The sequence below is a fragment of the Canis lupus genome, chromosome 4 (assembly GCF_003254725.2).
Source record: "Canis lupus dingo isolate Sandy chromosome 4, ASM325472v2, whole genome shotgun sequence".
Classification (NCBI taxonomy): domain Eukaryota; kingdom Metazoa; phylum Chordata; class Mammalia; order Carnivora; family Canidae; genus Canis; species Canis lupus.
In genome coordinates this window covers 34,090,930-34,103,752 of record NC_064246.1, presented here as the reverse complement: position 1 = coordinate 34,103,752, position 12,823 = coordinate 34,090,930, and the positions used below count along the sequence as shown (strand labels likewise).

Here is a 12,823-nt window from a genome sequence, read left to right as displayed (position 1 = left end):
TCTTCTTTGTCGTCGGGATTCCATCCCTCACCTCATCCATATTTTCCTCAATGGGTTTTTCTTCTCTCCTGCAGGGCCACATCACTGGTCTCACGGGCGTGATGGAGTTTCGGGAGGACAGCTCAAATCCCTACGTCCAGTTTGAAATCCTGGGCACAACCTACAGTGAGACCTTTGGCAAAGACATGCGGAAGGTGAGTCTCCGCGTGCCTGCCTGCCTCTCCCCGGCGGCAGTGCCCCTGAGTGGGCTCCGAGCGGGCGCTAACCAGCACACGACGTCCCCTCCCCGTGATGCTGCTGTGCACGCTGGTGTTACGGGGCGTGGTGTGGAGAGGGCACGGGCGGTTCTGCTAACGCCATCTCAATACAGTGGGGCCCTGGCACCACCCGGTCCCGCTGCTTGGCCCTGGGCAGCCAGCCAGTGGCCGAGGCCGAGGCTGGAAGGTGCAACACGTTTTCCCAGAGCAGCTGAAATGCGCCCTACCGCAGGGCCAGGTGTCACGGTGGCTGAGGCAGGAGTCCGGGCTTGCAGCCAGCGTCTCCCAGATCTAAGACTGAGACAAAGCCACCAGTGAGACAATGGCCATGAGGAGAATGAGAAGCAGGGGGCAGTGGAGCCCAGTGGAGGGAGAAGGGAGAGGCAGACACGCTACTGCGTAGCTTAGGGTGGGATCGGGCTGTCTTATTTGGTGCTAATGCAAGCGGCAGGCCTGGGATCTCGTTGTCTCTTCCCCCTCTCCCTGCTGAAGGAGCAAAGACGAGGGTGTGGGAGGAGGCAGCCCTTGCCCGGAGGTGGAACCCCCAAGGTTAAGGGGAGGCTTGTGAAGTCAGGGATCTAATGGGTACGGGGACAGAGAGGTCGCTGCAGCAAGCAGGGGTTGGAACAGCTGTCCTAGAACCCCAGATGTGGCTCCTGTGAGCCAGCACGGAGCTGATGTGAGCTGGCAGCCCTGGCCGCCCGCTGGCTCATGTGCACTCCTAGAGTGGACCACATGGAAGGCCCGCGTGTTTGTCGGGGCCTTACCCGCTGGCATATGCTCAGGCGTAGGCTCATGCAACCACACGCATGGAGAGCCTGGCTGGCTGGGGTCCACGTGCAAGGTGGGAACTGGGGAGCTCCGGCCCATCTTCGAACGGAAGGTGAGGTCACAGGACGGTCGTGTAAATCATGGCAGGTCGAATAATTGGTTGTGATGCAGCAGTGATGCTTTGGCACTCAGAGGTTTATTGGTGGCATCATAAAGCGTGTTGGCCATGATGGTGTGATACCCCGGGGGTGCCAAGGTGAGATGTGTGATGTCGGGGGCGTCAGGGATGACGCGTGATATCCATCAGGGACAGCTGGGGGTGTGGGGCTTGGTGGGGGTTGTTCGGGACGGCAACAGAAATGGGCTTGTGTTGGGACTCCCAGCCTGGTAAGGAGCAATCAGAGTCAGGGGGCCTCTGAGTCCCTCCATACAAGGGGCTTGCAGAGCGTAGCTACCTGCTGAGGTGGCTGTTGCCTCTGCACTTGCCTCCATCCTGCAGGGGTCCCCCCAACCCCAGGCCCTGCCAGCCGGCTCCCTTGCCACCTCCACAGCAGCGTCCCACCGTCATGGGGGGTTGGCCTTGGGGGTGCCTGCCTGCCAGGGCCTGGGAGCCCGAGAGGCACGGCGCCCTGCACCCCCTTTTCCAGGTGTCCGGGCCTTCCCCGTTGCCGTGGCAACGCTCCTCCAGGACCCGAAGCCACTGGGAGCTGGAGTCGCTCCATGCGAGGAGCTCCGGAGAGCAATAGGCCCGCCTGTAATTGAGTTGCAAGGGAAGCTGATTTTCAAGTGGGCTTTATTTTAAAACGTATCCTTTTGTCATTTTAAAATCTGACCTTAATAACTGCATATCCCAGTTGTTATCTGTCTGCCTGGCGGCTTATCTCGGTTAAGGAGAAGTTATCTGGAAAGCAGGGAATGGGATTTGCCACAGCAAATGTTGGTTATTCAGGCCCGTGGTGCATCCAAGCGAGGTCCGGGAGGTTTCGGGGTGAAGCCAGGCAAGGGGATTGGGACAGAGGGTGTCGCCGGTCCAGAGCAGCATTTGAAGGCAGGACTGAGCTCCAGTCGCCGGTGGAAGACGGGGCCGTGCAGGCGAGGGCTGGGAATTGGGGGTGACCTAAATGCGACGTTTAGGGCAGGCCGCAGGATGGAGGGCAGGGCTAGGGTCCCGAAGCACCCAAAGGCGGTACAAGGGTCATTCGTCCTAAGGAGGCAGGGGCAACCCCGAGGAAGGCCCTCAGGGGCACGTCCCTGGCTGCGCCCCGTTCCAGATGGCTGGAGGAGCCAATGGGGCTGATGCGTCGACGCTGTCGCGTTGGAGCGGAGTCGGGCTCTCTGTGAAGACGACCTACGTCCCAATATGTGTCTATACCCTGATCGCTTCCTCTCTGTCGACATGTATCTAATTTCTCCGTGTTACGTATCACGGGGTCTATTGTGAGCTACGTAACTTGTCGGTATTGGGTGCGTGCACGTGTGTGTATGCGCGTGCGTGCGTGTCGATGTGGCTGTAAGTGTACGTGGGTGCGGAGAAGTCTGCAAACAGCTATAGGGAGACGAGCAAACAGGCCCAACAACAAAAACCAAGTAGCTTCCTTAAGATTTAAACCAAGAGGAACTGTTTAAATTAGGGAGCAAATGGATGTTTTCTTGAAGCAAATGCTCTGGAGGGAAATCTCAGGGAGGGTGAGTCACCCGGACGTTTTAGATTAAGTGGCACCGAGAGGCTGCGGATTACTCAGCCCCTCCAAAGCGGGGAGGGGTCGGCAATGGCCCTTCGCTGCAGGGTGCTGGACAAACACTAATTAAATTATCTCATCCAGGAAGTGCGTTCTGGTTGAGGGACGCCGGGTGGCAAAATCAAAGGTCTGTGTCACCAGCCTGCTGTGCAACTCCAGGCAAAACATCCATCTTCCCCGGGTTCTGCGTGGAGCCGTCTGGCCCCCGTGATCGCCACGCAACCCCGCAGGGGGCAGGCTTTGCTGGCAAGTCGCGTCGGGCTCCCACGGGACTCAGCCCGGCGTTTGTCCTGGGGGGACATGCTTGCTGCTGTCACAGCTCCGCAGGCCTCTCCTTGGTTTTCTCTGTGTCCAGACAGAGGTCAGCAGCGGGGAGCCCCCCGGGCCTACCCAGGCAAATGTCCTTGGCTGATAATGTGAGCTGGGGCAGGGTGCTTGGAAGCCTCCCCAACCCCTGCCCTCGCCCCTGTAGGGAGGTTTCCAAGGTGGGGGGGCATGGGCAGCTGGGCAGCAAGGAAGGGAGCAGGGCACAAACTCGTGAGCATCTGTGAACAAAGGGGCCTTGCAAGCCCGGTGTGTCACTGACCCGGGTCCCTTGCGTCCCTCCTGGCCCCGCCTCTCCTGAGCTCCTGCAGCCGCTTCCCTCCTCCGCTCCTCCGTGTTTTCAGATGGGGCCTCCAGATGCCCGAGCCTCCTGATTGAACCGAGGGGCCATCAGTCGTCATGATGACCCTGATGCGGCCCTTGGCCCTGAGCCCCGTCCTGTGTTCCGCGGGCCCTCGCTTCTGGCAGCGGGGCCCTACCCCTTCCCTGTGCAGCCTACTTCCGACCTCATGAAAGCAGAGGCTTGCAGGCGGGCTTCGAGGATGGCCCTCCACCTTGACGCGCCCCGGACCCCCGCGCCTCACCATTACAAGTGCCCAAGCCTGGGGCCCGAGGCAGGAGGAGGCCTCTGTGTGCCCGGCATATCCACTCTCTGTAAAGACCAAGGAGAGTGTGCCGGGAACTTGGGCTCAGATGAAATTGTGTTTTTAGGACATTTTTGGTGTGATTAAAGGAGGAAGGAAAACAAGGTTGCCCCCCCTCCCGCCCCCTGCCCTGTAAGCATGACTTGCCTGCAGTATAGCACCAGCCACGGCCTTGCAGGAACATTGTTCCATGACCTGGTTGCTGAGGATGTCCACCCTGTTCCGTCCTGATGATACTCATGCAGGAGACTCATTCCCTTGTACCGACGCGGAGTCCCTGCTGTACTGATGTCCAGGAGAAACGGCCAACTGCCTGGATGAAGGCCCTTTGAACCTCATTTCCCACGGGCGCCTCCACCTGATTCACGGTCTCTTTGGCCAGGAGGTGGGGAAGGGGGCGAGAGGCATTGGGGGAGCCTGTGAGTTTGCTCTGGGTGTTGGCATTCCAGGGCGAAGAGCGCTCTGCCGAGAGGACAGGCCCGCCTCTGCTCCCTGAGACAGTGGGATCCAGTTAGAACCAAGAGGCTGAGATGGAATTTAGACCAGTGTCTCCAAGCTTTTCTTTACTCCTAGAAAGTCTGTTCCAGCAGAATCGAACTGGAACCCGACACGTCCAACAGCTGTAGAAGCAGACACGTGCTGGTTGCAGTAGGGGGTGGGGCCTGGGATCCAGGGTCCTGAGGCTCCCCCGTACCCTCGCCCCCGTCCCGAGTATCTCTGCAGTTTTCTGGCAAGCTCCATGTGGGAGACTGAGGCCCAGAGACTGGGAAGACTCAGTCACACAGCACCGCAAGCACGTGGCTGTGCGGGGGCTGGAAGGCGGGTTTCCCGAGGGCCTCAGAGCCCAGGACCCCCTCGCTCCACTCAGTCCGCCTCCCACCCCATCCTCCTATCGCCCCGCCCTACCTGCCCCCACAAAGCCAGCAGTCAGGCCTCAGAGCCCACCCTCCCGTCGGTGTGGAGCCCGCGGATGTCTCACCGATGCCCTCGGCTCAGCCTCCCAGCAGTGACCCAGAGGGGAGGGCAGCCTTTGTTCTCCTCTGACAGCTCAGGACGCTTCTTCTATCTTCTCTGTCAATGTCCATCTTCATGATGTCCAAAGCTGGCTTTGGACAGGAATCAAATGCCCTCCTCGACGTCCTGTCCCTGGGCAGGCCTTGAGGCTGCTAATTCACAAAGTGCTAATTGCTCATCATGTAGTGCTCGTCGCCATAGGACCCACAGGATGCACAGGTGTGTCGCTAGCATCCTCACCCAGGTCTCCTGCGCCGCCTTACAAACCTTCCCACCTTCTCAGGCTCCGGAGCCTGTGGGCGGCGAGGCCAGGGGGGAAGAGGCAGCAGCCAGGAGACGGGATAGCTCTGGTGGTGATGTGGGGGCTGCACTTGGAGCGCAGGTGGGATCCTGTACCCGGTGGCCCCACATCCGCTACCAGGAGCCGCATGGTGGCCTTGGCGAAGAAGAAGGGGAGGTGGGCTGTGGCGGGACTGGGAGTCTCCAGCCTGAGGGGATTGTGCAGTGTCTCTATTAAGCTGCTCTGAGAGAGGCTCCCAGCTGTGCGCAGTGAGTCACAGAAGAGACATAAACTTCAGTCTCTTCGTGGATTAGCATTCTTGCAGCGTATTTCCCGAGTAAAATGTCAACCGTTCCGAACCCTTGTGCAGAACCACTTTCCACGGAGCTGAGAACCAAAACAAACCCTGCCGCTGCATCTGAGCAGAGGGATAAGGAGGAGATACGATTAAGTAGTTCATTTTAAGTGCGTTTATCACTTCGTTTTGAGGAGAGCATCAATACATGCTCATTTAGGGCAGAATGATCAGAAAACACAGATAAATGAAAAGAAGAATGTAAAAGTCAGCTGTCATCTCTGAACCAACAAATAAATACCGTTAGCATTTCTGGTGCATTTACCTTCTTTATTATTTTCTTTCTTTTTTTCCCTTGCTCTGTACATAGAGATACAGAGAGTGATTTGTATATTTATCAAATTGCTATTTATTGTGCATCCATTTTATATCCTGACTTTCTACTTAAGGCTGTATTGGGAGCATTTTTTTTTTCATTCTTTCATTCTTTACTGGGATTTTTAATGGAAATACATTCCTCAGCTTACAGGGAGCCATCACTTATTTTATCTTCCTATATGATGACTGTTTAAAGCATTTATGCCATATTATCATGGAATAAGGTAGTAATGAACATCCAAAATATAGGCAGCTTCCTTGCACTTATATCTGTTTCCTTCTACTTTTTAAGAAGTGGAATTACCAAACCAAGAATAATAATTTTTTTAAAGTTCTTTATATTGTTGATACCTATTTTCAAATTGATTACAGAAAAGTATAATCATTTGCACATAGTCTCTGTTGCATCCTGTGCTCAAAACATTGAGTGACATAGTAAACGTTTTTACTCATTTGGTAGCAGTGTGGAAACATAATATTGATAAATTTGCATCTCTGTGGGATTTCGCATTTAAAAATGTAGTCATTGGTCAGTTGCATTTCACATTTTTGTAAACTGCATCTCAGGTCCTTTGCTCTTTTATATCGGGGATGAAGTTTTTTCTTGTCCAGTCCTATAACCTGTCTTTCAGAAGGGGGTTGATAGTTATTTGTGTCGAATATTTTGTTCCCATGAATTGTTTGCCTTTGAAGAAAATAATGTCACACAGGGACATTTAACAATTTATGTATTTGCATTTTTTAGAAAGTCATTTCTAATTCTCAAAGTAGATGCTCTTCATCCATACTTTCTTCTAGTATATTTACGGTTTGGTTTTACTTCAGTGTAACCTGCCGTCTACTTGGGACTGATCTGGGGTAAACTGTGATGCGGTGACCTAGCTTTTACATTTTTCAGTACTGATCTCCTTCCCTTTCTGTCCAGGAACCCTCCCTTTCCCTGTTGACTTGAATGTTGCATCTATCCCGTGTGCTGCCGAATTTCCCAGATCTTGCCATTGATTTTTAAAACATTCTTAGGCCCGTTTCTTCCCTTTGCTCTCCGCTTAAATTTAATCAGTCTTTGCACACTTTTAGAACGTACTTGTCTGCAAGGAACAGAATGCTCATCTCGAGTGGATTCAACAAGAAGGAGGACTTATTATCTCACATAAAAAGAGGCCTGGAGCTAGGGTAGCTCCAGAGTTGGCCAAGGCAGACGTTCTGTGCCCAGATCAAAGGCCCGGGTCTTTTTCATCTCCCTACTTGGTGATCCTCAGGGCGTAGTCTGAGCTGTCTTCATGATTTCAGGATGGCTGTGGTAGTTACAGCTGTCCTACCAGAAAGACAGTAGCAAGTGGAAGGAGAGGCCTGTTTTCTTTCTGTGTGTCATTTCCTTTTTTTTTTTTTTTAAGATTTTATTTATTTATTCATGAGAGACACATAGAGAGAGAGAGGCAGAGACATAGGCAGAGGGAGAAGTAGGCCCCTCACCGGGAGCCCGACGTGGGACTCATCCCAGGTCTCCAGGATCATGCCCTGGGCCGATTGAGCCACCCGGCTGCCCGTTGTTTCCTTTTATAAATGAGGAGACCTCTCCCAGGAGTTGAGCCTGGCCACCTGTTTTTATAGAATGACGGTCTTACTTTTTTTGTTATTACAGGTGAGGTTTTCCAGCTACATATGTATGTGACACTGACCTATGGTTTCCCTCTCAGGTGCTTTTGTTCAACCCACGTTAGGCTTGTACACCCTGCTTAACGTGGGTAGAGAATCGCTTGTAGGGACACAGCTCTTGAGAGCTGGAAATGATTTAACTTGCAAAATTACTTGGGCTAGTTGTTGGGTCTTGGAGCTATTACTTTGCTATCTTGGAAATTCTTTCCTAGTTTCTACATTTCTTTGAGTAATTTTTAGTAATCTGCTTTACAGGAAGTCTTGTATAACCCCGACATTTTCCAATTCATGACTGAAACTCTGTACAATATTGGCAAATAATTTTAAAAGGATCTATCGGTTGAAATAGGCCTCTTTCCATTGCTCCTGTTCTGTATTTGTGTTGTCTCTCTTTGTGGCTTGATTAGCTAGACACAAGGTTTTTTATTGATCTTTTTCAAAGAACTAGGTCTGATTTGTTTAATCAATTCTGTTGTATCTTATGTTTCTCTAATTAATTGATTTGTTTTTCTTCCCGTCTCCCTGCTACCTTGTGTTTGCTTTATTGTTAATTTTTAGACTTATTATAGGAGGTATCTGATGATTTATTCTTTCCAGTTTTGGAATGCTCCCTATTTTATTCTGAATATCGTTGTAGCTGAATCTTAGTGGTTTTTCTAATGTGAACTGACATGTAACACTCATACAGAAAAGGGCCTAAAACCCTGAGTAAATCACAGTGTGTGTTCCAAAAGTGGACGTACCCACGCAGTCTGCACCCACATCAAGAAACAGGACGTTCTCAGTGACTACAGGGGTTGCCCTTGTGCCCCCTTCCCATCACTACACCCACAGGCAGAAACACTATTGACGTCCAAAGCACACGCTCCGCACACTTTTGCCTTCTTTTGACCAACATCATGTTTGTGAGATTCACTATTACTGTTGTATATACTTTAGTTCATTCATTCTTACTGTGTTTAAAAATGTAGGTTTTATTATTATTCCGGTATGGTGAGGACAACAGATCCAGAGATGCCTACCGTTGAAAGACAGTTTGTTACAGTTCCTAAGAAGTGGGCACATGCCCCAGCACCACATGGGGCTGCAAGGGGAAGCACCAGGGTCGGTCAGGCCACAGAGGGAGCCGGAGAAAGAGCTTTTATCATGGTTTTTGTGGGAATGAATAGGTGAGGCCGTGCAAACAGGCTCAGGTCCAGGTAGTTTGAATTGACGTAATGTCAGTGGGCTCTGGAGTTTACGGGTTGCCCCTAGCTGCCTGCTGGCTCACCCTACGGTGAGGGCAGAGGAGTAGTGGCTCAGAGTGGAGGAGCTCCATGAAGCAGGTGTTGGGGCGGGGGTGGGGTGGGGGGGCAGCAGGCTCTGGATTGGTTAGTCTGCACTAGGAAGGCGCACCTGCCAGAGAGTCATTTCCTGAATTGGCTAGCCCTGGGAGGAGCAGCCTCTCCTAGGATTAGCGAGACCCTAGGTAGCAAAGCTTTAGAAACACAGAAATGAAGAAGACGTGATTAATATACTCTGCCTTTTATGACTATTTCCCACTCGGTTTATGTGTTCCATTGTTGAAGACACTTGAGTTGTTTGCAGATTTTATCTATTACCAATAATACTGCTATGAATATTCTTAGATACATCTTTTTGAAGACATATATATGTCTTTCTGTTGGGTATATACCTGAGAGCGGAATTGCTAAGTCAAAAGATAATGTGTATGATTAACAGATACTGCCAAACACTGATCTAAAATACTTGTTTTCGGGCACCAGGGTGGCTCAGTGGTTGGGTGTCTGCCTTTAGCTCAGGGCATGACCTTGGGGTCCTGGGATCGAGTCCTGCATTGGGCTCCCTGCAGGGAGCCTGGTTCTCCCTCTGCCTGTGTCTCCGCCTCTCTCTCTCTGTGTCTCTTCATGAATAAATAAATAAATAAATAAATAAATAAATAAATAAATAAATAAAATCTTTAAAAAATATATAAAATAAAATATATACTTGTTAACAGTTTACATTCCTAGGTTGGTTCCTAAGAGTTTCCCTGATGCTTCACTGACCCTCAGGGAACTAACACGGGTTGTAAGTCTTTACACATTAGCCATTCTGGTGGGTGGGCAATGGTGTTTCACTGTGGCGATTTTATTTCCATGATGATTGATGATGTTGAGCTCCTTTCCATGTGTTTTCTAGTCATTTGGAGATCTCCTTTGTGAGGTGCCTGTTCAAACAGTCTTCATGCCCTTTTCTTTTTACAATTTGGCTTTTGGCCTTTTCCTTAGTGATTTGTAGGTGAACTAGATATATGTCCTTTACAAATATGTATTGGAATTGTTTTCACATGCTGTTCCTTGCCTCTCTAATGCTCTTCAATGCCATCTTTTAATGCATAGAAATTCTGAATTTTAATGCAGTTCAATTTATCCAATATACTATTTTTTTTTCCTATTTGTGTACTGCATTTGGTGGGCTGTTTAAAAATGCGAACCTATTTAAGAACATAGAGCTGTCATCCTATATTTTCTTTTAAATATGTTCTTGTCTTAAACTGCTCATTTTTATCTGCATTACATCTGGAATTGATCTCTGTGCAATGTGTGTTTCAAAGCTAGATGCATTCAAAAAAATACAGATACTTGATTGGCCCAGTACCATTTATTGAAAGAATAAACTCTTTCCTACTGCTTTGCCATATTACTTTTCTTAGAGGTCAGGTAACTGTATATTGTGAGTCTGGTTATGGACATTCTCTTCCATTTCATTTGGTCATTTGCATCTATATCTGTATCATACTGTTCTAATAATTAAAGTTTTTCTTCTTTTTTTTTTAAAGAGAGCATGTAAGCGGGGGTGGGGGGGCAGAGGCATAAAGAGAGAGAATTTTAAGCAGGATCCATACCGAGCAGTGAGCCCAATGCAGGGCTCAATTCCATAACCCTGAGATCATGACCTGAGATGAAATCAAGAGTTGAACCACCCAGGCGCCCCAATAATCATAGTTTTATAATAGCTCTTGAGGGATGATAGTGTAAGTCCTCTAGCTTTCTTCTTTTTTTCAAGATAGACTTGATTATATGTGGCCCTTTGCATTTCCTCAGACATTTTAAAATTAGATTTTTCTTTTTGTGAGAAAAATTTAGGATATTGATTGAGATTGCATGGACTCTAGATCAACTTAGGGAGAATTGACACCTGACCAACATTGAGTAACATACTCTGCCCCTCGATTCATTTAGCTCTTCTTGAATTTCTCTCAGGAAAGCTTTGTAGTTTTAACTGCAGAGATCTTGAATAAATTTTGCTTGATTTTTCCCCATATATTAATATTTGTGGTTATCTTATAGATAGTATACATTCAAATTTGTTTTCCTGCTTGTTTGTTGCGTGTATGTAGAAATGTTATGGGTTTTGTGTATTAAACTTACTTTTGGTAAACCAGTCACTGATTTATTCTAATAGTTTGCCTGTAGATTCTTAAGAATTTCTATTTATATAGTCACATCATGTATTCAAAATGAGAGTGATTTTTTCTTTACCATTTTTATGACTTTCATTCCTTTCTCTTTCCTTATTGCATTACTTAGGGTATTTAGTTCAAGTTGAATTAATGGAGTGATAGTGGGCATTCTTATTCTGTTCTTCATCTCAGAGGACAGCTTTTTATAATGCACAATTTTACATCATGTTTGCTACATATTTTTAGTAGCTGCCTATTTTAAGATTGAGAAAATTCAGGACACCTGGGTGGCTCAGCGGTTGAGCATCTGCCTTTGGTTCAGGTCGTGATCCTGGGTCCAGAGATTGAGTCCCGCATTGGGCTCCCCACAGGGAGCCTGCTTCTCCCTCTGTTTGTGTCTCTGCTTCTCTCTGTGTGTCTCTCATGATGAATAAATGGAATCTTAAAAAAATTGTGAACATTCCCCTGAGTTCTTGGCTTGCTAACAGTTTTGTCAAGAAGGCATATTAATCCCGTCAAAGTCTCTTTTACATCTATCAAGATAATTATATAATTTATATTTTCACTTTTTCCTGTAAATATGGTTAAGTTACATTGACTGATTTTTTTTTGCCTTTTTCATGCTGCTTATTATTTCTCTTTTCTATACCAGTTCTATACCTTGCTGTTTTGATTCTTATCATTTTATAATATGTTCCATTATTTGGAAAGGTTGGTACCGTCTGATTTCTCTTTCTTTTCAGAATATTCTCCTTTACATTAAGCTTTTATGTTGAGATTAACATAATTCCCATTCAGTTGTAAGAAATAATAGAGATCCAGAGATCTAGTATGCCCTTATTGAGTTTCCCCCAGTGGTGATGCCCTGTAATACTTATGTACAATAACAACCAGGATATTGATATTGATACAGGTTATGAATCTGATTCAGTTTTAGATTTCCTCAGTTCCATTTGTACTTGTGCACGTGTGTGTGTGTGTGTGTGTGTGTGTTTGCTCTGGGCATTACTATATACATGTGTGACTTATGATATGTCTACTCATATCACCATTCTGTCATATCAAGTGACGTCTGGGAATCTTACTTTCATTTAGGTCCTTTTTCCTTCTTTACTTTTAACTATTACTGTCTTGCATATCAGATGGTATTATAATTTATCTTTTAATCATCAAATATGATTTATAAAACTCACGAGGAGGACAGCCTATTGCATATACTCATATCTATGGTCTTTTTGCTCTTCTTTCATCTTTCTGATGCTCCAATAACTAATTTATCCTTTCCTTTTTGTTTAATAAACTTCCTTTGGCAATCTTTAAGGATCTGCTAGCCACACGTTCTTTTAGTTTTCCTTCATCTGATCATGTCTTTATTTTCTCTTCATCCCTGAAAGATAGTTTTGCCAGATATAGAATTTGTGGAGGAGAGTCCTCTTTTCCCTCTGGAGAAGTGAGAAGTGGAGAAATGTTGTGCCATTTCCTACTGGCCTCCATGGTTTCAGATGAGGAATTCACATGTCATGTCACTTGACTTTCTTCTTCATAGCTTCTCTCTGGATGCTTTAAAGATTTTATTTTTCATCTTTAGTTTTCAGAAGTTTTATCATGATGCCTCTTGATATGGATTTCTTTGAATTTATCCTGTTTGCAGTTCCTGTGTTCTTGACTCAGATTTATATGTCTTTTGTGAAATTCAGGAAATTGCTAACAATACTCTTTCAGCCCCCACTCTTTCTTTTCTCCTTCCAGGATTCCAGTGGAATGAAATTTAGGTTTTTTTTGTCCTCCAAGTCCCTAGCTGAGATCCTATTCATCCCTTTTTCAGTCTGTTTTCTCTCTGCTGCTCATGTTGGGTTCATTTCATTGCTCTGTTCTCCAGTTGTGGATTGTATTTCCTGTCATTTAAATTCTATGATTGATTCCATCCAGTGGCTTTTAAATTTTTGTTATTATATTTTTTCCAGTGGCATGGCTTCCTTTTCATTCTATTTTATACTCTCTTTGCTGAGATTTTCTACCT

The 12,823-nt window shown here is 47.3% G+C and overlaps 1 protein-coding gene across 3 annotated transcripts in view; it reads left to right on the top strand.

The window, feature by feature from the left end:
* The window catches only part of GRID1 (glutamate ionotropic receptor delta type subunit 1), a 639,650-nt gene that overhangs the window by 438,098 nt on the left and 188,729 nt on the right, over positions 1-12,823 (top strand). For all 3 annotated transcript variants that reach the window (XM_025435395.3, XM_035715124.2, XM_035715125.2), the window contains one exon: positions 75-194. In XM_025435395.3, the coding sequence (XP_025291180.1) occupies positions 75-194 (120 nt within the window). The remainder of the gene's footprint in view (positions 1-74; positions 195-12,823) is intronic.